At 41.7% G+C, this 25,333-nt stretch overlaps 1 protein-coding gene across 1 annotated transcript in view; it reads right to left on the bottom strand.

The window, feature by feature from the left end:
- Positions 1 to 9,945: 9,945 nt before the first annotated feature.
- Positions 9,946 to 25,333, bottom strand: part of agrn (agrin) — a 255,815-nt gene continuing 240,427 nt past the window's right edge. Inside the window, exons 33-39 of the mRNA XM_013910251.1 lie at positions 24,112 to 24,295; positions 23,209 to 23,296; positions 22,242 to 22,265; positions 20,480 to 20,512; positions 18,405 to 18,629; positions 15,721 to 15,824; positions 9,946 to 11,636 (exon numbers count right to left, since the gene is read on the bottom strand). Coding sequence (XP_013765705.1) covers positions 11,476 to 11,636; positions 15,721 to 15,824; positions 18,405 to 18,629; positions 20,480 to 20,512; positions 22,242 to 22,265; positions 23,209 to 23,296; positions 24,112 to 24,295 — 819 coding nt within the window. The 3' untranslated portion in view covers positions 9,946 to 11,475. The remainder of the gene's footprint in view (positions 11,637 to 15,720; positions 15,825 to 18,404; positions 18,630 to 20,479; positions 20,513 to 22,241; positions 22,266 to 23,208; positions 23,297 to 24,111; positions 24,296 to 25,333) is intronic.

A 25,333-nucleotide genomic window follows, 5' to 3' on the forward strand; every position in this document is an offset into this window, starting at 1 on the left:
TATGATTTAACCGCCACAGACCTGCAGTGAAATAATAACAAAATACATGGAAACTCCGGACCGCCACAATATTATTATGAACTGAAACCCTTCCTGATATGGGGTGTCGGAGTAATATCATCAACAACAGAGTGGGTTGGTTAGATGGCACGTATTGTAGTATTGTTCCCCTGTGGTATTTCAGCTCAGGAAGTTCAGAACAGAGCTGCGGAGCAGCAGTCATACACTGCAAAAACTCAGAATCTTAGCAAGTATATTTGTCTTGTTTCTAGTCAAAATAATCTTATCACAAGACAAAATGAACTAAAGGGTAACATCCCAGTAAGATATATTAACTTGTTTTTAGACAGTAGATCTTGAAACTAGAAATTTTTCACTGTTCCACTGGCAGATTTTTCTCTTATTTCAGGCAAAAATATCTTGTATTAAGTGAAAAAATCTGCCAATGGAACAAGTGAAAATTTTCTAGTTTCAAGATCCACTGTCTAAAAACAAGTTAATGTATCTTACTGAGATGTTACTCTTGAGTTGATTTTGTCTTGTTTTAAGTGTGATGAGTTTATTTTGACTAGAAATAAGACTTGCTAAGATTCTGAGTTTTTGCAGTGTATATAGCTCAACCAGCAGCAAGGCATAGAAACTGGCAGAGATAAAAACCGCTTTAACCTCAGTGCTCAGTGCTTTCTTCTCCTTCCTCTTAGCCTGGTGGCATTGACCTCTAGAGAAATTGGACTTAGTTGCCGCTAGTGTCCGCTAACTAACAATTGTTCATTATGATTTTTGCTAATGTCTGTAAAAATGCAAGAACTTGGCTGCATGAAAAATAATGAACTTGAGCCTAAAAACAGAAACGACAGCATTTTTTCCCCACCCGTGTTGACTGAAGAAATTAACTGGCTAGCACTACTGAAATTCTAGAGCATCACTAGACACAATCTATCCAAAACTAATTTAATCCAGTAATCCGAAGCATATTCAGTGTTTGGGATACGAGTTAAATTTTAAAGTGAGTTACCAAACTATTACTTGTCTTTTGGTTCTATTTTAACTTGCAGACGTGGTTCATCTACTTTAAGTCTCCATGTGCGCACACGTTGTTTGGTTAAGCTCTTTATGTGTTTATTCAAAACCAAATAAATAACGAGGGGGGGACATCAAACTGAATGGACTCGCCAACATGACCGCAACAGTTTTTTTCCAAACTTTTCCAAGTTTACCATAGATTTCAATTTTACTCAACTGCTTATGCAAAGCTGAGACAAACACCGCACTATTATAAACAAAACTGTGCACGGTGTGTATATTCTCATACCAAGGTCTAAATAGAACTACAAGTGCAAGGGATGCAGGTGCTGCAACATCACCACCGCCATATTTTATTTAAGCAAAAGTTCAACTGTAATGGCTAGTAAATAATATATACTGAAGCATATAGTAGCAGTATGAAACATGAGTTAATATGAAACAAAGCATTACACGGTTGGCCAAACAATGAAAAGGCAAACTGTGCACAGCTTTAACTCAAGCATGTTTCCACAGATCAGAGCAAATTTATCTTGTAGTGGCGTAGAAAATTATTCATGCTTTCCTACCTGAAAACCTGCGTAACTCAGCTTCAAGCTGTTCAGCCAGGCTTCTGAAGAAAACCAGTTGTAACTTCCTGCTTACCAGTTTCTTTTAAAAGGCTACTCATGACCTATAAGGCTTTCCATGGCCCGATGCCAGAGTACAGTAATGAACTCTTAATTCCTTACTATCCAAAAAAAAGCCTCTTAGATCTGCTGGGCTAGTTCTGCTAGCCGTTCCAGAGTCCACATTAAGGTCAAAGGGTGACACAGTGTTTGTTGTACTGGCACCTCCACTTTAATGCAGTCTTCCAGTTAGTACTCAATCTGCCGAAAGAGTTTCTGCTTTGAAGTCCTATCTTAAGACAGTTTTTAAACACACTTGCCTTCTTGTTTGACAACAAGTTTTCTGTTTCCACAATACACCCATAATTTTTAGTTTCTTTTTTTTTATTTATTATTCTGCCTTTTGGATGTTTTGTAAAGTTATTTTATATGCTTAATTGTGTACTTGCATATTGCTCGTGTTTTTTCTTTTATTTCACTGATGGTTGTTTCTTACCGTTATGCTGCCTATGGACAGCACTTTGTGTTTGCAGCTTAGAAAAGTGCTGTACAAATGAAGGAGCTGGCTGTTCCCTCATTTCCCAAGAGGTCGCCACAGCGGATGGATCTGCATGTTAGCACAGATTTTCTGCCAGATGCCCTTTCCAACACAACCCTCCCATCTCTCCGGGTTTGGGACCGGTGCTAGTAATACACTAACTCATGCCTTCCCAAGACTGGGTTTGTGTCTCCTCATAGTCTCGAACGTGGAATCTTTCAAGTGTAAATACATTTTCTTCATTTTGAAAGTCTGCCACCAATTTAACATGATCCAACCTATCAGTATCAACAGTAAAATCTAGCTGCCAACATTGCATTTTCTTGATTCCACAACAGCCATCATGGGCAAACGAGAGGAAAAACAACAATGTCAGCAGTCACCTTGTATAGAAAAGCTGTTTCCCCATCTCAAGTCCCTTATAATAGATTAATTTCTCGATAGTATGTGAAATGCCTCAAAAATAACCATAAGAAGAAACTGGAGAGGATCATCCATGAGCAAATCTAACACTTTGCATACAATAAACCCATTTGTTTTTATAGCCCTTAGTACAGCCTGCCTGCTGCAGTACTTAAATCTTCCCGTCTCAAGCCAGAGAAATCATTCAGGAGGATCTACAAATCATTACTAGTCCACAGATGTACATGTGATCCATATTATCCAGCCCAAGGGTTTTTTTTGTGACATGTCTGCCTCAGTATTAATTCATGGAAAGCAGGCAATCCTGTCCCCATCAAACAGATTAGACTATAAAAGTCGCAAAGATCGTTACAGACAAATACTGTCAGTAAACTAACAACACACGTGTACAATTCACGTACACATTATTAAATCCACTTAGTAATCACAGCTGGCAAAACTTAACCTTTTGTTAGTTCTTTTTTTTCCTTCAAAGTTTAGACACAGCATTTTGATGAGCAGTTTCCTTACTGGTATCTCTCTATGTTTTAACCCAAACTCCCATTTGCTGTCGTCTTATATCGTTACCTTTTCCACCTCTGTCAGGATGGCACATTGTGATCTTTGCACGGTACCAACTCTGAGGGAGTATAGCAACAATTTCCTATATGTGTGAAGCCAATTTGTCTTATTGTGGACTGAACAACACCCAGATCTTTAGAAACATATTTAGCCTTTTTCAGCTTTGTGAATCTTTTCTACAATCCTATGAGAGTGTTTCACAAGAACTGCACACCTTCCATGCCTGTATTTATAGGAAAGGACACCTCTAGCACAACTGGCACTTCCAATCTTATTAATTAGATTACCTGACTCCATGTAGCTTTTAGAGAAACTCTTAAAACAAAAGTTCACTTATTCTTCCTCAGTCTGAACTGCCAGTTATTACCAAGTGTGTGCAATAAAGAGATAGCGGCCTCCACCAGTGTGTGAATGTGAGAGTGAATGAATAGTGGAATTGTAAAGCGCTTTGGGTGCCTTGAAAAGCGCTATATAAATCCAATCCATTATTATTATTATTATTATTATAAGGATTTGCTTTCTCGGAAACAAATGGGGGAAAAAATTGTAGTTCTAAAAACAAAATGAAAATGTGAATTACTATAACAGCCTGGAAACAGTGAGGTCCAGGCTTAGGAGCGTTATTTAACTGTAGCAGGTCACGAAATTTGATATAATTTCCAATTTCTTTTAAACATTTAAGCATTTCAGGCGGGTTAGAGCAGTAAGTCGGTCTTATATCTCAGAGAAAACTCACATTTAAAACACAAGCCTATAATAGTTTCTTTGTATATAGTTGGAAAGGCGAGGCTTCAAGTAATAAGGGGGTCTGTGGTACGGGGGGGGAAAAAAGTTTAGGCGCCCTGCTCTCGAGCTGGCTGTCTCTCTATCGCTGACCGCTCGTGCAGTGATAATCTGAGAAGGCTCGCGCAGGCTCGCGCGGGCTGTGAAATATTACAGTGGGATTAGTGACAGTTTAAAAAGCAAACTCCAGCTCACCTGCGAGATGTCATAGCAGTCTCTGAAAGCTGTCAAGTGCCCTCAAACGTTCCCCTTCTGGCTCCGCGGAGTTGTTGTGAACACTGAGAGGATGTGTTGAACCTGCGTGCTGGGCTACACATAACTACCGACACGCCTTCCGGTTTTTACCTTCAAAACAAAGGCCTCATTTAAGGGACGGGGGCGTAAAAGGGAAACCCGGAGCGGATTCATTTTTATGTCAGGCTGTTGAACGAATATTACTTTTGAATTGCAATTTTATTTCGCCTTAAAAAACTGAGATTTCAAGCTTCCACTTCTCTTGTTAAAAAAAAATCTAATGATTTATTTATTTTATTATTTCTACAAACTAATTCCGACACTGGTTTGTAGGTGTTTCTTTTGGGGAAGTAGATGTAGAAACCTGTGTAAATGTGGTGCACACCAAACGTCATATCTGACAAACTTCAAGATATTTTAGCCCCAGATTACTGTCTGGAGCTTATAACCAAAAGTAGATCGTTAAGCCCTCACTTCTGAAAAAACACAACAAAAACACCTAAAAACTGCACACCTGTGGCTACTTAACTTAAAACAAGTGGCGTGTTTGCTGCTGTCAGCTGTCATTTCTGTCGCCATAGCTGCTTGTGCTAACTGTTAATGTTTAATATAATTATCAGTAGGAGGATAGTGAAGCTGTAAAGTAACAATATAAAACAGATTTTTTAAACAACTTATTAGTAATCAACCTCTTTTGTCTGCACAATTGTAAAGCTCAACTACTGTCTTTACAGATAAAGCTTATCTATTTGTTTAGCATTAACATACAGATATACACACATACATAAAGAATGGTAGTGCTGGTGGTGCAGGAGTGGAGTAAGCACTGAAGCAGAGCAGCATTGACGTCACCAGCCTGTGGTTATCAGTGGAGGTTAATCTACTAGGGATGGATGGGCTTATGCAATTGTCTGTGAGCTCACAGGCTTCGCATGTATGGATTTGCATTTCCACTGTTTGACCCAGTGTTCTGCTGCATCCTGCAGACAAACAGAGATGATAGAGTGGGAATTTCTGCTCTCTCTGGAATTTCTAGTAGACGTCTCTCTCTCTTTATCAGGTGCTGTGTGCTTCAGGCTGTATGAATGGGTTTGAACGCAGTTTATTGTTTAGGTGCGGTGATCAGCTAAAAATTATCCCGCCGCATTATGGGGAGGACATTACCTAATGATCGATACCTTGGTGGAAATTCATGAAGACGCTGAGAAATAACTTGTTTTAGTGTTAAAATTGAGCGAGAGAGACTTGAAAAACAAAGTCATTAGCATTTATTGGCTGGGATGCCCTTTGTATATTTTGTGCTGCACCTCCAGGTGCATATTTTAGTAGACAAGTGGTAGAAATTGACTTTGGCTTCTGCATGTGTTGGCGAACACGATCAGTCAGGCTTAAGAGTTTGTGTGTGATTTGTGTTGGGAGGTATTACAAATAGCTGCACTCATTCAGTTTTTATCACCCTGCAGACCCAGTGTCCTGTTGAATCTAGAGGGGGGTGTAAATGGACCTGAGAATACAAAGCCCAGTTTCCCTCGGGGCCTGGAAACCAGGATGTCCCCTCTACCCTGAGGCGGCTGCTTCTATATGCTAATGACCTTTGACCCCCATTTTTGCCTTGAGACTTGCAAATCTGCCTGCACAAAGATTGGAAGAAGTCTGGAAAGGCAAACAAAGAGGTCTTACACTGAGAGTGATGCAACTGGACAGCTGGAGCCCAGTCAGAGATAAAGAACTTTTATTACCATGTAGACATTTAAAAAAAACAACAGAAAAACACAAACAAAACTGTAACCTTGGTGGTGGGAAGCCTTTTACACAGAGGGAAGAAGTGTTCGACCATGTCCCAAAACACAAATTTAGTCAGGATTTTTCAAAGAACAGCCTCTTCCATCATGCCATGGTGTTTGGCTTAGGTATGATCTGATGAAATGCGTTCCACTCTGACCTTTGAACAAACTGCACTCCCCAACATGTGCTTAAAAAAAATCTGAAAATCCTCTGTCTACCTCCAAAGCTCTTGCTAAACTCAGCTCTTCTCAGAGCCACTCGGTTTCTCAACACATTCATCAAAATGAGCTTCCTCCATCTCCTAGTTTCAGTGAATCCCGTCTCCCTGGAAAGGTTTGAGCTGAAACTGTCCACGCCCCGCTCTCTCCTCCGTGAGCCACCCGGGATCATCATTTAATTCCTTGTGTACATGTTCTGTTTTGTTTTGATTTAATTCCTGGAAAGAAAGAAAAACCCTTTAATCAAACTACTTGCAGTTATTAACTCGAAAATGATCTTTCCCTCAGTAGGATCCCTCACTGGGCAAAACTATTTCATCCACAGCATTTCATATAGTTTTAATTAACACAAGATGCGGTGTCTTTCTCTGTCATTAGCGAGGAATAAATTAAACTCATTAAATCTCGAGCTTAATGAAAATGCTCGAGACAGATTTGGGATGCGCTGAATGATGTATGAAGCTGTGCAGCAGCTACTTTTTGTTCTTTTTGAATCTGGGACTTTCAATTAGCAGCAGGCCACCGCAGACTGCTGTTTGATGAGTTGAATTATAAGAAGTAAATATCACTCTAGCCAAAAAATGTTGTTTATAGGCGTGTTTACGAGCGTGTTTTTTGCTTTAATTGCTCTTAAAAACTGCTTGGCTTTGGATATTTTGAATGTGAGCAGAAGCCTCTTGTTAGCACAGAGCTGTGATTACCTCAGTTTGTGGAGGAAGACTAATGATCCTGATATTCAAGGTTTCCACTAAACTGCACTTAAAATATTTTAAAACTGACCTGTATATGGAAATACCACAAGCAGCCTGAACCACTGATAAAGGCAGGACGGATCCATGCTTTCATGTTGTTTACACTAAATTCTGACCCCAGTCATCCAACCAGCCAACATTTTTCCAATCTTCAAATGTCCAATGTTTTAGAGCCCATTTGAATTGTATCCTCAGTTTCCTGTTCTTAGCTGACTGGAGCGACACACGCTCTGGTCCATCTGGTCCCACATGCTGTGTTCAGAGATGGTCTGGTTGTAAAGAGTGGTTATCTGAGTTACTGTTGCTTTCCTGTCAGTTCAAAACAGTCTTGTCCCCTGTCCTCTGACCACTGGCATCAAGACAGCATTTTTGCTCATAGAAATGCTGCTCAGTAGATATTTTACTTTTTTGGACAATTCTCCGTAAACCCCAGAGATGGTCATGTGGGGAAGACCCAGTAAATCAGCAGACAGGCTGGTCTTAGTATTGTAGTCATGGAACAACAGTGCTGCATGCATTCAAAGTCACTTAAATAGCCTTTTTCCCTCATTTTGATGCTCAGTTTGAACTCCAGCAGCAGCATGTCTGCATACCTAAATGCAGTGGGTTTTGGCCACGTGACTGGATGATTAGATATTTGTGTTAGCATTCAGTTGAATAGCAAAACGGCTGTTCCCATTAGGTAAAACGATAATGAGTTGGTTGTTGCTGAGGGCACTTGTTCATGTAACACCAGTTCTTAGAATACTCAAGTCCCCCTGTATATATATTTAAAAAATCCTAGTTGTTCACATAAATCAGCAGTGCATCATCTCGTCACGTGTAAATATGTGAGCTTTAAAGCAAAGTCTGCAGTGACCAACTTAGCTGCAGGCTACACTAACATTTGCTAAGGAGCACTGCTTGTGGCACAAATCTCTTTAGTGATGACAACTTTGATTTAGGTTTTTCAGACAGGAAATGGAGTCAGTTGGTTTGAGTTGGGGTGACCTCTTACACAGCTACATGACAAGGTGTTTATTACAAGCTCCTTCATCCACGCACTCTTCCTTTTCTGCCATCAGTTTGAAGTAATCCAACAATTTTGTCCACTGCTACCTGGGTGAAACAATTTAACAATTCAAGCTGTTGACGCTGGAATAATGAAATAACTAGCCCAAAGTTCTGATCCGTACTTAATTGGGAATCTCTGGAAGATTAGCAGCTCTATTCTGTTGAAAAGAACAAAATCAAACCAGGGAAATGTGAGATGTTGGTAAGGCCCCACGAGCACAGATGTGCTAAAATCATTCCAAGAAAATGACCTGTATACTTCCTAGTGGTTGAAAGTTGTAACCATTAATATTTCAGTTTCCAAGCTGCTTTTTTCCTGCTAAAATAGCAAACTATTGTCTAATTTAGATCACTGTACTTTCTGGAATGAATCATTCAAATGTTGCCAAAAGAGTGCTATAGCCACAACTGGGCCTAGTATTCCCCTAATGTTTGAGCTATGAAAGTCACCAATGAGCAAAAAATAAAATAAATCAAGTAAACATGAATAATTCTCTAACTTTGATCTCTACTCTATTATCTCATATTAGAACTGAATTATGCAGGGTGGCAGGAAAACGTAAGTGCTGTAAGTTCTGACCTGTAATCAGTAATCAAAATAAATATTGAGCTTTGATGTGGCACAAATGAGGAGAAAATGAAGATGACAGACAAGATGAGACTCCATTTGGTTGACGGTTTATTTCATGGTGGTAGGAACACAAGACAAAGGTCATAAAGTTAGTAATGTTCAGGTCATGCCACTCTTATCGGTGCACTGCCCTTTGACGAGGTTTGCGCAGTCAGACAGTAGTTTACAGAGGCCAGACATGGAGGGTAATCCACATGTAGACATAAATAAGGAACAGAAAATAGATTCAAAAATCAGTAAATAGAAGATTTTTTTTGTAAAAAGCCAGATGGGATATTTGCGTAAGCCCTCTGGGATATTTTTTTCATATGAGTATGAGCATTATTACTAATATAGTCATTATTATTATTATTATTTTGTATTACTCATTTACATTATCAGAATGAGGCTAATACACTGGCTAAAGTAACAAAACAGTTACATGGATAACGTCTTCGTCACCTGCTCGCAGTTCAAGATGACTGGTTTTTAAGGCAATTCATAGTTTCCATCCAAACCATACATGGACTGCAATTGTCTTTTGTGTGTGTGTGTGTGTGTTCTCGAGTCCAAGTGGTTCCACCTGAAGTGGTCAAACTCCAAGAAGAGTGTAATAAAATAAGACCAGTTTAAGCTTTGAGAGAGTGACTGCTGGAATTTTAAAAGCATCTTGGGACACTAGAAGAGGGATTCCTGCCCTGGTGCGGACGCACACAATCAGCTTCAGTGCTATTCCTCCCCCATTTACAGAAGTATAGAGCATCGTGTGGGTGAACAGACAAAAGTCAGACATGGCTCCAGTGTATAGTACTAAAAACATAAACCTCCACAGATCACACGTTGTTGCTAAATTTACACTTAAAAATTGCAGGGCTGTACAAAAACAGGTTGCTTGATGACTTTTAAGGAGGGAAAGATAATTAGGAACCTAAGAGAGAAAAGGAAACGAACAAACGAAAAAGTACAAGACCATTTGATACTCAACCACGAACAGGCATGATTTAGTCTCAGAATATTGCCAAGGTTCTCATATCAAAACAAGTTTCTTTCAGTCATTCATCGAAGCTTATTGTGGTTCAGCAAAGACGACTCCACGTTGCAACAGTTCACTGAATTGTACAGGATTCGCACTAGTTAAACAAACCCATGCGTTACTAGGTTAGATCGCAAGTACTGAAGGATTATGTATGTTTTCCCAGTTTTTTGCGGCTGCTATGGCTTCAAAGGGTCACAATAGCGTCAAAGTCTCTCTCTTTTTCTCTCTCTTTCTTTCACTCAACAGCCGAAAGAAGAAAAAAAAAAAGATTCCTCCAGGAATGTTCCTAGGTGAAATACAAAAACATGAATTTAAGTCTCAGGTAGAGTTTTTTTTTTCTCTTTTTCTGTGAAGATTTTTTTCTCTTTGTGTTGACTGACTGCTGTTTGACAGGACATTCCCAAGAGAAGTGGCTCTCGTGATAAGATCTCCCTTTGCCTCCTTTCTGTCTGTCCTTTTCTTCAGTCTTTGCTTTCAGCACCTCCTTAAGGTCAGATATGGTAATAACTCTTCCCTTAGACGCCATTAAAGGCCCTGCAAAAACTAACTGCTCCCGAGAATAATACAGAAATATATATCTATCACAAACAAAACAAAAAACAAAAAAATGAGGAATGACCAGACTTTAAAGATGTCTGTGAAGCCTGTACTTTCTGAAATCACTGAGAAGTGAAAATAAAAGAAGAAAAAGGAACCTCGATTCGTTTAAAACAAGAACAAAAAACGCCCCCCTCCCAGTTATTCAAAATAGATTCTTTTTCTTGGACTCAAACAAACAAACAAAAACCCCAGATTTTTCAAACCAACACTGCAGAAGTGCATGCATTTATAGTGGTCATCATTAGTTCATCTGCTGATTGTAGAACAGAACGCACAATAGTACAGGAGAAGCACAATTTCTCCAACGAGAACCCATCTTACATATTCACAGTCTCAGGTATTATTTATATACTCTATATTTATAACATCTATCCATGTCTGTGATTCATGTCTTGACTTATGACTAATAATATGCAAGTCATTGTTGCACGCAGCGCTCTCTCTCCGTCACATCGGGTTGCGGTGTTAGTGAGTCATATTTCAAAACTAAAGGCTTGGATGGGATTCAGATCGAGTGGAGAGTTTTTTCTTTTCTTTTTTTCCCCTCTTTTCAGGGTGCTGTGAGATGGGGTTGATCGAGTGCTTATGACTGTGTACTTTCTCACTGTAGCAGCTTGACTGATTTCTGAAAAGTCCCATTAGGAAAATACAGTGGACTGAATACCAGGGCTGAATACAGAGTTTCTTGACTGTAGTCGGCAGCTGGCTGCAGCATCGAAGAAACGCACGCACCGGCTACAGCATCCATCTCTCGTGAGGGAATGTGTGTCTATCAAAGATGTATAGGCCATGCTTGGGGAATGTGGAACGGCAGATATGGCACCGAGACAAGGCAGTAACCGGAGATCATCAGCAGGGTCCACCGTGTTCAAGTAAAGGATGAGAATAAAAAATAATAAAAAACAAAAAACTGGTAGGGCTGGGTTTTTTTTAAAGATTCTTTAAAAACATCAAATGTGACATGGATTTAATATCTGTTGTTTTCACCGAGGTGCCTTCTTTTTGGGAAAAAAAAATGAAGGGCCTTGAAAGAAAAGGAATTTTTTACTGTGAACGGAGGTGCGGATAAGAGCAAAATATATAAAACAAAAATGAAAACAACATATTCATTTTCTTTCCATATAAAAAGCGATGAGAAGTATACAAAAATAGAAAATAATTACAGCAGGAGACATGGGCGCTATAGAGGGTGCGGGTGGGAGGGTTTCTTTTTCTTTTTCATTGCTTGCGATATTTCTGTCTTTGCTGGAGTTATTTGGCGGCGGAACAGTGTAATATTCTGGGGCTGTTTAAGGCGTCCTCCACCAGGTGGAGATCCACCCCGTCCACCACCACGTCCTTGATGCAGCCAACGAAACCCGTGCTGTAGGCCTTAGGCAACCGGCGGGCAACCGGCAGCTCCTCCAGACCACCTGAGGAGGGACAGGAGACGAGGTTACTTTGACTGTGAGTCACTGAAAAGGTTATTTCAGTCAAATCAGCCAGCAGTTCCTTTTTAACTTTAAACTTTTCTTTTTTTCACCTGCAGAAAAATACTTTGCACAACTAGTCAACTAATCTTAAAAGTCAGTGTAGTGCCCCTTTAAAGATCAAACAGCGGGATAAGGGTTCGGCTTTTGCAACGAATTAAACTGGAAATATCCATCAAATAGCCAACCTTTGAAATATTTTGGTACAAACTACAAAAGCAGCTACATGGTTTTGTCAGGTTGTATTACAGCCTTTGATATTTTTCACTATGACACCAGCTGATGGACATGACAGGATGACAGTGTATTTGTCAGACTGCCGTGATCAAAGTGAGATGGAGCCTAGCACGGCAGTCACACAGAACTGAAGTCAGACAGAGAAGAGAGAATGTTCTTTTAATTTGACACGGTGTATAAAGTACAAAAAAAAAAACACTACAAAAGAAAGGTGGTGACGGAGTATAAAATGATGAATGCTTAACATCCTCATTATTTTTAATTTGTTTCCATCTTTGGTGCTAAGTGCTCACTGCCGTGCTGTAAACTCCCCGTGTATCACATGTCCATCACTTAGCCTTCTCAGCCCTCTGGCAGCCTTTGTGTATATAGAAGTCTGATTTCTTATACGTGCTGCTCTTAGCTGCTCATAGCTGAGTTGGCCCTGAGGTACAAAACACAACAGCATCCTGAAAGCAAAAGAAAACTAAAAACAAAACATTTCAGAAATGGTCACTTTTTTTTATTTTTTATGTTGTTGTGTTTTTCGAACTCTGGGCCACCACTTGTATACAGCTGCTAACTACCCACTTCTTCTCGTACTTATTTCAAAGAAACCAAAAGCAGAAAATCATTATTTTCCTCTGTGGCTCAAAACCCCCCCACAGAAACGGAGCTGATGGTTTGCAGCAAGTTTGCAGATGTTAAAGGTAGAATCTGATCTATTGAACATTGTGGACTATGCTTAAAAGCTGAGTCTGTGCCAGGAAACCAACCAGTTTAAATAAACTCTACTAATTCTGCCAAAAAGAGAATTATGCTGGAAGCCTGTTGATGGCTACAAAAAGTGTCTGATCTATGGACAACTTCCTAAGCCAATTATTAGTGGGGGTGTATATGTTTAGCCTTTATTTAAATATTTGTGATCCTGTGTGGTTTAAGAAAATACCAAATAATTTCAAACTTGTGCACCAAATTCTTGTTTTCTAAAGTCATTAAAGATGTATGGTGTAGAATTATCTCACCCTGGAAAAAGAACAGTTCTAAGAAATAATGAAAACACCCCAAACTACCATGATATTCATGCCCATGATAAATGCTATATAAACTTATGACCACAACCAGTGTTGGGAAGATTACTTTTAAAATGTATTCCACTACAGATTACAGAATACATGCCCCAAAATGTATTTTGTAACGTATTCTGAATACTTTGGATTACTTAATATATCATCATGCTTTTTACAACTACATGAATGTACTATTGCTGTGTGATCTATTACTATTACTGAAGGCAACTCGCCATAACAATACCGAATAGATTTAAAATCTTAATATACAATAAGTAACAGTAGGGTGGACATTAAGTAAAGCTGCACTTTTTGCCGCGATCTCGTATGGAAAACTATTCCGCGCGTATATAAAACAGGTCCGCAGCTCCGAACCGTAGTAATGGGACCTCTGGCTAATACGTTAGGGTCCGTGTCGGGCTCGTAGCTGAAAACTAGCTTTACTTTGTTGTCTGGGTCAACTTTGCTAGCGAGAGACAGAGAGAGGCGTTGAAAGGCTGCTTCAACGGAACTTACTGTTTCGAAGGAAAACACGATCACAGTGTACAGTCGAGTCTTAATAGCTTACATGTTAGTGTGCAGTACGCAAGATCGACAGCACACAATGTGCTTTGAGGTAGCAGCCAAGAAAGGTGAAGTTTGTGTCTGTGAACACCCGTGTGTACACTTGTGTGCACACCTGTGTGGATCGGCACACTTGTATTCAAAAGGCTTCTCCATGTAACGATCTGCTAGGGAGTGTGGGGAGCCATAGCCCCGTCCCCCAGGGCATGAAGCAGGTATGGAGGAGATCCAGGCCCCAGAATACGAGGACCCAAGGAGGGCAACCGTGCCACCCTCCTGGGAAGATCTGAGGAGAGCTCCAAACGAGAGGTCACCCAGCAGCCATGGAGCAGAGGCCAGAGGGGGTTGTAGTGACGTGCCTGCAGGCTCTGCCGGCAGCCAGCTGTGCCAGAAAGGACCGGGCCTCAGGCCCAGAGGCCAGAGGTACATGGGGTGCCCGGTACATATATGAGCGCCCAGCCCCAGACACCAAGAACCACCAACACACCAACATCTGAGGGCATCGGCCACTGGCAGGGAGTGTGGTGAGGGGAGATAGGCCTCCATACCTCGGAGAGCCTGAGCTGTTCCCAGAGAGGTGGAGTCTACGACCCAAGATGACATAAAGACACAGACGAACAGGCGCACGCAGACACAAACATGCATTCCCATCCCCAAATACACAAACAAATACTCGGCACTCACCCGACATGGAGACAGACACAAATAGACACTGTACACACATTCACACTCCCCAAACATACTCTATATGCCAGGTTCAGGTACCCCTGCCCCCAGAGGGGCAAACCGTACCCGGACCCAGGAGAAGATTCTCGGATGACAGGTGAAACGTCTTCAAACAACTTAAAGAAGTCCAGACGCTTTTCTTTCCAAGCTCCTTAGACTTCCTTCCTTGGACCACTTTTAATAGACACTGACCACTGCAACGGGGAACACCTCACAAGGGCTGCAGATCTGGAGATGCTCTGATCCAGTCGTCTAACCACCACAATTTCACCTTTAGCAAACTCTCTCAAATCATTACGGGTGTAATTCTTCCAGCTCTCCTAATTTTTGGGTGCCTGCTCAGGTTCCTCTTTTGATGGTGTTTTGAGCAAACATAAAGTAGTCATTAGTGTCTTTCTCACTAAGACAGTGTGAAACATCTTTTTTCAGAATTATTTTGAATCTGTTCTTAGGGGGAGAGAGACCATAGCTTCATTTTCCATGCCTTACCTATTTAGCCCTCTTTTCTGTTTCCCTCTTTGGTATCTACAGGGTCAGAACCCTCCTGCATCCCTTTTCCTCTTTACTTGATGCCCGTGCGACTCATTTCACCCCCGCACCTCCATCTCTTCCATGTTTTGTGAGGCCGAGAGTTCACATTCCCGCTGAGCTCTTTACATCCCCTGTCCCTGCCCACATTAATCGGATTGTGTGCCTCAGAATCGGGAGTCGACAGGGCTAATTTCATGCGAGTTACAGATGAATTAATGATGAACAGCGAAAAGGGGATTTAAAAAGGGAGAAGGGCTCTCGATGGGAGGGCTACGTGAGGATTATATATTCTTGCTGCAGGGCTCGCTCAGCACCTGTTCCACTGCGCTGCCTCCCCATGTGTGTTTGTGTACGTGTACCTGAGAGCACGAGCACACCTCTTACATGCGGCGAGGCTCTTTAAATGTCACTCGGGCTGCTTCTCCTCACAGACCTGCGTCTTTTTTTCGCTGCGCACTGTGCATTTTAAAGAACAGTCTGACTTTATTTTGCTGCCCGTCTTCAATGTTATTTCCTCAGAATGTTCAATCCAGCGGTGCTGTGTGTGTTCTTTCAAAAACGATTTCTCTGAGCCAAGTTCAGCTTAAATTGAACTCGAGGTAGATAACGGGCCGACTTTGGTCATTTTCAATTCAGGAGAGCAGACAACTTTGGAGTTAGTCAGATAGCCTTTCATTTCTCAACTCAATACCTGAATAGGCTTGGACTTTTTTTTTTTTGCCTAAACTGCAATCTTTTTTTCACCTGCCAGAAGCATTGACTTCATTGCTCACTTTTTGGCAGCCCAACCAGTGGCTAGGATGAAAAAGCACTATTCTGCACAATTACAAGCATTGCCATGCTTTATGTATGGCATAGCTAGGCACATTTTCAAGTCTGAATTAAGAGTTCAACTTTTTCCTGCATGTGTGGCCACCTACCCAGCCAGAGTGCTCCATCTGTGTCCAGCTGTGTTGATGCCAGAGGTGATGACCCTGTCACCGGTGCCTCGTTGCCAACCTGTAGAGAGCCGTCTCGAAGTGCTCTAAAGAGGAGAAAGACAAAAGGAGAAGGGCACTGGAAGTGAGTACGTGTGTGTCACAGCGAATAGCTTTAAATTGCAGTTTTGTTTCGTTTGAGGCATCAAGACTCTATTGCTCGACTGCCAGTATACTAAGCACTCACATAACTGCCTTTGCCAAGCAGTGTTCTAAACGTGCCTGTCTACCAGCTAACAGATGCCGTTAGAGCACCATTTATTTGAGGTGGCTCCATGTGGCGCATTAGCACACACTTAAGAATTGTGAAGACAGAGCTGATTTGAACCCCGCTAAAGTGGGCTTCCAGCAGAGAGACTGTCATTAGAGGCAAGCCACAAACACAGCTAGCTATGCAGCTTTGTGAGTCGTATGCCACATGCTGCGATTTACACCATCATTACCATCGAAATGATGTCATCTTCTCATGCGGTCTCCCTGTTAGTCTGGGATGAGATTTGGCCTAGTTCCTGTTTGAAATGGATGGAGCAGCTTTTCAGGGATCGATTATTCCCGCCTTACGTGATGAAACCGAACAAATTCTCCCCCCACGTGACCAGTCGCCGCTATGCCGAACGTAAAATGCTCACCGACGATAATGCAGGGGTCGCAGGGAAGGTGTTGAGTTTGGGCAATGAATTTATTTTTAATGAAGAAATCCATTAAAGTGACATCACCATGGGACAGAAAAGTTCGGCACACTTCATGTTTTTTCTCTTCTATCCATTATTCATTTACTAAATGTTATTTTCTCTAATTCAAGTGTTATTTATTGTTCGTGCACATGCACCTACAGTCACTGGCCACTACATTAGGTACACATTTTCAACTACTTGTTAACACAAATATCTGGTCATACATGTCACCTTGGCATTAAGACGTAGCCTAGACGACCTACTGCAGTTCAAGCTGCACATCAAAATGAGGAAGAAATGAGATTTAAGGGACTTTTAACATGGCGTGGTTCAGAAATCTACTAGGATATACCCACAAAGCAATCTCTTACTGATTCTCTGGCACGAAGAAATTATTTAGTTCTGAAGGCAAAATGGGGTCCAATCCAGTGCCAGCAAGTGCAACTAATAAATTCAATTCAAATGTTATGTATATAGCACCAAATCATAACAACAGTTACCTCAATAGACTTTATATTGTAAGGTAAAGACAGTTTAAGAATACAGAGAAAAGCCCAACAATCTGATGACTCCCTCTGAGTAAGTGCTTTGGCGACAGTGGTGAAGAAAAACTCCCTTTTAACATTAAGAACCCTCTGGCAGAATGTGAGAGGAAGACAGGAAAGTGAGTGTCGGTGAGTGTCTATGCACCTGCTACAGGTTTGTATAGACAAGGCTCAACTGTATCAAAAACTGTTTATGATGTGACTGACTAGTTTTGTGGTAAGTACAACGTCATCTGTCCTGACAAACTGATCAAATAAATTCTGTTGTTAAAGCCACCCCCTTCCAGCTGTGGGCCCTTGCGAAAATTGTCACCTGCTGACTTTGAGAAAGTAACTCATGCATTTATTTCATCCAGGCTTGACTACTGGAAAAGCCTGAAGGGCATTTGTTTTTGCACTTTGCACTTTTTGCACTTGAGACCCATGTTTGGTAGTAGTACTAAGCTTATGCATTAAAGTGCATCAGACTCCACCTCCGGGTAGCAACACATATGCAAGAGGTTTAGACTTCATAGTTGGCTGCATGGATTAGTGCAAATTTGCACAATCTAAGGTCTCAAGCATTAAATCTGTTAATGATTGATTTCACACATTTTGTAATCTCCAAGTTACAAAAATGTCCCTGAGGTTCACTAATGTGTGACAAAACGTGAAACTCCATGAATGATGAGACTTTTTCAGACTAACATCACATGCATTTTCTGACTGTTATGAAGCTTTTGAGTTTACATAAAACAAGGGGAATACCATAGGTATGCATATATGATATGTCTCGTGAGCCAAGTTTTTGCAGAGGCAAAGTCATTTTCACTTCTCTGGTGAGGCAGAGGTTCTACGGTTTGAAAGTCCCAGTTGTTAAGATTATAGCAATTTAAGCATGTGGTATGTCTACAGCTGTCCTGAGAGGTCAACGACAGTTCAAATGCTCACAGTCTGCTTGGACCTTCGTCTTCACTGCTTGCAGCTATATCAATGTTATTCATACCGTCTTTCTATTCTTTTAAATCAAGCATTCTTGCAAGTCATCTACAGAGCAAAATACAGTGATGTGTATGAAAGGGAAATACACATACAAATACGCATTCACTTTTCTTATTTTTTTACTCATTTATTTCCTGCCTATGTGTGTGTGTGGATATTGCAGGATGTTCTTCCTTTTTGAACATTCATTACCGTGTCAAAGCAATTTGATGCATAATATCATCCTCGTGCATGACCAGGCATGAAAATAACGTTAACCTGGAACTAATCAGAGTCATCTCAGTGTGAGGGATCGCTGTGTAGCCGAGGATTCATGCAGGAGATCACGGTGTGCAGCAACACAAACACAATATGGATTAATCCTAATCCTGGTCTAAATGTAAAAGCTTCCATCACTGATCCCGTTACCTATCGTCTCCCGTCTTACCTGCTGGCCTTGATGCGTATCCAGCTGTTGGTGTCAACACGCACAGTAGAGCGCAGCACCACGGGTTTGGAGCCCAGGTCATAGGTCATTTGGACATGTCCATCTACAATTGCTAGGGCAATGTAGTCTGAGCGCTCCACGCCCTTTCCGCTCCACAGCACCAGACCCTGGGTCGTGTCAGTTCGGATGCTTAGTTCAAATTTGTTCACCAGCAGAGCCTTCTCGCTAGAAGGAGAGAAAATACATGTTCATTTATTTGTCTGCTACATCAGAAAGATTTCTAATCTTTAACATACCTATGGATATTGCATATAGGAAGCAAGGGTCCTGTGCTGTCGTCTCAAAGGTGCATTACCTGTGATGACATCTGGTTCTATTTGCTTACATATTTAGAAAGAAAACTTTGTAGCTTTAACTCTGCAATCACATGCTAACAGAGTTACCGGGATTTTGAAGGAGAATCAGGATGCTGGGTGAGTAGCAGGGGGCTGTTTCGCTATTAGCTTTTCTACATCCTACTGAGCCTGAACTGCACTGCTGCCTACTGCTTCCTTTGTTGCTTTGTGCATTGCTCTGTGTGTGTTGTTTAGGCAGCTGTTTGATCTCCCATCTCTTGACTGCTACAGCTGCCAGGATGATTTGGATGCAGAGACTAGGAGACTTCCCTTCTATCCTTAAGAGGCACTGTAAGCCACTGTCACCGCTGCGCGAGAAAAGTACACAGAGCAATGTGCCTCTGCTGAATTCGTGCACAGACAGACAACACCGCACATCCATGTCTGCATACAAACGCACTAACAAAGGTCCTCCGTGAGTCCACCAGAGATACAGCAGACATCCAGGCAATCATACCTCATCATTCAGTCTCTGCACATTTGTTTGCACATCAGCAAAATGGAACTACTTCCAACGTCTTCAAAGGGTATTTAAACACAAAGACAGAGACAAGGTGAGGGCACGTACGACAAAGAACCAACAACACGTGGATTCAATTAAAACAAAAAACAACCAAAAAAACAACACCACAGACCTGGAGATAGATTTGACAAGACAAGACAAGACAGACAACAAGGCAAGGGAGTCAGCACAGCAAACAGGGAAGCACATGGGAGTACAAACAGGACAGGAAATGGGAGGGAATACAGAGAGAATGAGAATAGCAGCTCTCCTTAACCTCGAGGAGATTTTCTTCATTTTTTTTCCTGTTTATCTTCCATTAAATGATGTCTAAACAAAGCAGCAAGATGATATTTAACTTTGGAGGAAATAAACTTTGAAAGCTCATGCCAAAAATGATGCCAGTCGCCTCAGCAGAAGCAGAGGAGAAAAAAAGGATTTTCTTTTCCAAAAACATGCTTAGGTTACAAACATCGACCCCCTTGATTAACCAAAACTGCTGAGGTAAACAGGAACACACACACACACCAAAAAAAAAAAAAAATTTCTCCAGAGAGAAAAAAAAAACTAACAAAAAATACAGCTTAGTGAACCTTCTCCTGGCAAACCCTCAAAGAGCTTACAGGGCCCAATAAATCTCCACTGGAGCGGATTGTCAGTGATAAGGTCAAGGTTATTAAAAGTGCTGAATATATCATGAATAAAACAACGGCGGCGCACAGCGCTCTAGATCTCATATACACCGCAGACTTCATAGATTTCTGCTGTGATGCTGTTTCTTTTTGGAAATGGAAGAGTTTTATCTTCTCGGATTTTTTTCAAAGCTGAAAAAGGCCTCTCAGGGTGTGGACCTACGTTTCAACTCTAGGTGGCAGTAGTGCTTAGAATAATAAAAAGCCATGTGGGAGGACAGCTATTGCAAAGAGACTGTAGCTCTGGATGGATTTGTGCTGTTATCAGAGCTCTTAACTTTTTCAGAATTTATTGAAGCATATGCAGAGGCTCTTTGCCTTTCGTATTGGTAACTCTATCTCAGTAATGGAAACAGTGTTGTCTCTGCGGAGGAGGATTTAGCCCTGTGAGAGGTCGACGAGGGGTTGTCTGGAGGGAAGGGGAGGAATGAGGAGGTGATACGCAAGCCGACAGCACCACATTTTTGATAGCTTTGAGAGACTCACCTCTGGTCGGATGGGTTCTCCAGAGACTCGGGACTTAAGGGAGCAGGGGGAGAAAGTCAACGGCATGCAGTGTAAGCGCAAGGGGCAACAAGGAGAAAGGGAGGGAGGGAGGAGGGGAGGGAGGAGGTCTAGTTTAGGCCTGGAGCTGCAAAAAGCATAACTTATCTGCTCTACTACAATATCGACCACGTCAAGTCGATAACAACTGTTGTGTGATCATAGGAAGAGTGTAGCTTAGCCTTGATAACACCACAACCATAAAAAGGTTCTTAAGGGAACCGCTGAGATTAAGATGGATGACTAACTCTCCAAAATGCCTTGGGATCAAGCATTTTTTAAAAGAGTGAAGCATCAAGATTAAGCACATTCATGGTCAGTGTCCACTGAGGTGCAGAGCCCGCTTTAAGTCAGCGTCCAATTATTGACCAGCTCCTTTATATTTATGGCTCTGCACGCTACAGTGCTGCACCAATTACCTTCTGTCCAGAGATGAAAGCAGCGAATGAGAAAAATTGGGCAATTGTCCAAAAATGGGGTCAAGCGCGTATCAGTTGAGAGTCATGGCCAGATATGATTTGTCTCTGAAATAATGGAGCTTGAGCGTAATCGACCTGAGCTTCCAGATATGGAGGAGGAGGAGGAGTGATCAAAGGGGTGCTGTAAATAGTAACCAAAACATTAACCCAGGGTTAAAGTTTGACATTTTGGCCTTAGCGCCACTTAATGGCCGAGAAATGTATTCATTCCTTTTACCAGATCAAATCCCACCCAATTGATTGTGCTCCTTTAGAGTGCTGCACCAAGAGCCTGGTATGCTTAGATTCACCCTCATTGTGGCTCGTAGTAAATGTGACATCCATTAAACTTTTGACAGTCTGGCTTCAAGGACCGCTGTCCCCTGCTGCTAAGTGAGATTGATGCCCATGGCTACACACTGAGGAGAGAGATCTCAATTGGAGGTCTAATCTACAAAGGGAGACAAATCTGTGATTAACATGTCACAGCCTTTCTGTACAGTCGACTCTGTAATTATTCACAATTACAGTTAGAGATCTGGCAAAAATGAAATGACAGAAGCCCTGGCATGGAGTGGAACTCTGGGCGGAATCCAGTCGGCTTAATTTGAGCCGAATTCTGCTTCAGCGCTTTTTTAAAAAAGAGGTTACTTACCGAGCTAATGAGCAGGAAGAAAAACCTTTAATAACTAAGGCATGACCGAGGGTTTTCCTGCGCACAAACTCCACAGGCACCAGAAACTAGGTTGAGTTGTATTTAGTATAACCTCCTCTTGTAGTTTTCAAGGGGTCTCATTCATTTCTCACATTAGCGCTTAATGCCATTCAGCATAAAGCACGTGGCAATTCATTTTGTTTATGAACGAGCTACAACCATGCATAAAATATTGCACATTCTCAGTACAGCAATTCATTTTCTCGGAGGGCTGTGCACAATGCTTATCATGCAAACATTCATGCTTCCCTTTGCACTGAAAGGAAAAAAAGACAGGAGCTAATGACAATGCATGATGCATTAAAAATAAGGAAACCTGTCAAATGAAATTATGGATATGGGCCTTGGATGTGAAAATCTGGCTTTAACGGTTAAGATGAGTTCTGTGTGGATATTAAGACGGGAAACTGAATGTGCTTTAATCTTTGCATTTGGGTTATCAAACATGGATTTAAAAAAAAAAATTTTTTTCTGCTGTTAGTCGAGCTGGATTTGAAACTTGGGTAAATACCCAGTGTTAAAGTCTACTTACTCTGGGATCTCATTGGTCAGTTGGCTTGAGTGAAAAGGAAAGACAGTGAAGGACATTCACATGAAACAAAGACAGATGTGGACAAAGACAAGGGAGGTCAAGGACAGAGGACGAACAACTGGAATGCTAACGCCATCAACAAGCAGCAAAGACACATCAAAAGGCACACACGGATATGTGATTCTCCAGCCAGTTGTTTCTGAGTGAGTGTGAGGTATGAGCGTCCACGGCAGCATGATGATCTGCACACCGTAACCCGGTTTTCACACCTCTGAGTGTTTGTGTGAGGAGCTGCGAGTCGAAGATATAGAGCCGTATGCTTGACGTCGTTTCAGGCTCGTCACATAAACATTTTTGTTTATTCCAACCTGGAGGCGCTCTCTTGCCAACCTTGTAGATGGATGGAAGACTAAAAATGTCTCATCAGTTGCCTGAAGTGAGTGGATTGCTGGTTTTTTTGTGTTTTTTTTATACAACAGCCCCAGAAATCATTTTCCAACTACGTCATCGGCTTTCTTTCCCCATTACGGGGAGTTAAAATTGAAGCCAACACATCTTTGAAAGCGTGATGAAAAACGGTCATCCGCACATGATGACCACATCAAAATAGGATGAGAAGTTTAATCATGTGTGTGCTTACTGTTCAGCATCAGTGCGAGCTACGGGGTAGACCACAGGGCGAACCGAGCGTGCTCTGGGCAACACTGTGATTGTTAACTGTCTCGCTAATTAGTGAAATCCTGTCAAAAGCGTAGCGGGACTTGCCACAGACAGAACGATGAGCTATTAGCCAAGCGCCTAGTTCACCCTGAAGCCCCAGCGCTGATGATATCATCAACACTGTCATCACAGCTTACCACGGGAGAAGATGGAGAAAAGAGGGGTTATTTGGCTAATTGGCTATTTGGCTAATAGCTTCTACAGCAGAGATGGTGGATGATGCTGAACGGACTGTAGTCTTTCTTACCTCCTGGTAACAGCGTTGTGGTACTCGATGAACGTCCGTCCGTCAAAGGCGATGGCCTCGGTCTCGCCAGCAGACTTCTCGTGGATGGCTGTGAAGGACAGGGGCGGGGCGAGGAATGATGAGAGGATGAGATCGCACCAATCAATAAAGATTCAGTTATCAGAGCCGAAGGCAATGAAGTGTGAGCATGCAGTAGGTGGATTGGTGCGTTGGCCACACGCCCAAGGTTAATGGCAAAAGCAACGACTGAGTATGTAAGACAGATTGGCCCCGAACGAGCGCACGTCTGGCAGAGTATCACGAAGATGATGAAAGGAATGCGCAACCCCTTCCTTTCATAAATATTCAGTTGACACAGTTCATCATTTTCGTAAGTGCCGCGTTAGTTTGAGATCAATATATAATGAGAGTGACATAAAAGAGACATCACATGTCTAATATTGGCATTATTACCTCGCAATGGCAGAGCACAATGGAAATAAAGGTCTTATGAGCAGAAAAAAATTGAGACTCATATTTTACCTTCTATAGAGGCAAGCCAAGAACAAGCAGTGTTACATGAAGCATCACTGATTTCAGTGCCACTCATACTATGCTTTAAAAGCAGCCCAAAATGCTATGCTTCTGGAGTAAAACCAGATCATCTTGGATGAGGAAATAGAACAATTTGTACGGTTACAGTGATTCACTGAAGCCGCGCAAAAGCATGATAAGGTGATCTCAACCCAGCAAGTATTGTTAGCCACTGGCTTACACAAAGAGAAATCACACTGGTCCTTAAAGTAGGGGTAGGAAATGTGTTTAAGAACTGAGATTTTCTCTGGTTCATTCACTCGGATTAGGATAAAGCCAAATGTAATGTATGTGTTAGGACAGACGACAAAAGATGGCAGCGGTACTCACTGTTCTGGCAGTGCTGCCCTGAGAAGCCGCTGAGGCATTCGCAGTTGTAAGTGTCCAGCTGAGGTTTGCAGCGGCCACCGTTGTGACAGGGTTCCCTGGAGCAGGGGTGATTCTGGAACATGGCTACGCTGCTGGAGCGCAAGGCATTCTCCTCCCTGAGGATGGGCGTACCCATCAGAGTGATCTAGAAGCAGTGCACACAGGGCGTTATCAGCAGGTGTTACCTCAGTCTGGCTTCGAAGACGTTTACGAAACAAAAAGCATGCATCTCGGCAACTAGCGACGTTCTCGCTAGTGGCCGCATATTTCAAAAGGCACCGGGAGGAAATAAATTGGATCTGAGCCACAGTGGAGAGTCATATTTGGGATTTCTGAGATAGTACATCACTAAAATCAAATATCAATTATTAAATAAGCAGCAAAATAAAAATGTGGAAAACATCACGATGACTCAGTGGTTTGATTGTACTTAACCAGGGATGTCAAACTCATTCTACATCATGGGCCATCTTTGATCTTTGATCCTAAGCGGGCCGGACCAGTGAGACTCCTGAGATATTTTAATATAACAAAAAGTAGTGCAATTTCATCAATACAGCTTTTCTACATGTTAATTTTGCTAATTTTGGCTTAAACTGTAGCAAATAAATCTGTAAAAATAGAGAAAAAAGTCTGTCAGCTCAATGCACAGAAAGTCTTGTAATAAAAAAAATGGAAAATATTTGTTAATTAGAGAATGTCTTTTTTCTTTTCTTTCTTGTTTTTTCCAATGTAAAAATCATAATTTCTGTAGTCTAATTGTTAATCTCTTACTTATTTACTGGTGTAATGTGAATGTCCACACAGTTAAAATGTGCTCCTTCACATTTTCCAAAGATATTCTGTGGGACAGATTTTTTGTCAATCTTTGACGGATTGATACTGGGCCCCGGGCCTTATGTTTGACAGCCCTTTACTTATTAGTAACCAGGCAAAAACAAAATCTAAAAATATATTAAGATATTTCTTTCTCCAGATGTAGTTGAATCCTGTTTGGAGCAAAGAAATATAGGATATCATCCTTTTCTGACTAGGCCACACCCATTTCACACCAAACCTGAGGAAACAGGATTGTGTTGTCTTATAACACCCAGCACGCCCCTGCGGGCGGTTTATCCTTCAAGCTCGGGTCCTCTACCAGAGGCCTGGGAGCTTGAGGGTCCTGCGCAGTATCTTAGCTGTT

The sequence above is a fragment of the Pundamilia nyererei genome, unplaced genomic scaffold (genome assembly GCF_000239375.1).
Source record: "Pundamilia nyererei isolate P.nyererei 1_Seehausen unplaced genomic scaffold, PunNye1.0 scaffold00039, whole genome shotgun sequence".
NCBI lineage: Eukaryota > Metazoa > Chordata > Actinopteri > Cichliformes > Cichlidae > Pundamilia > Pundamilia nyererei.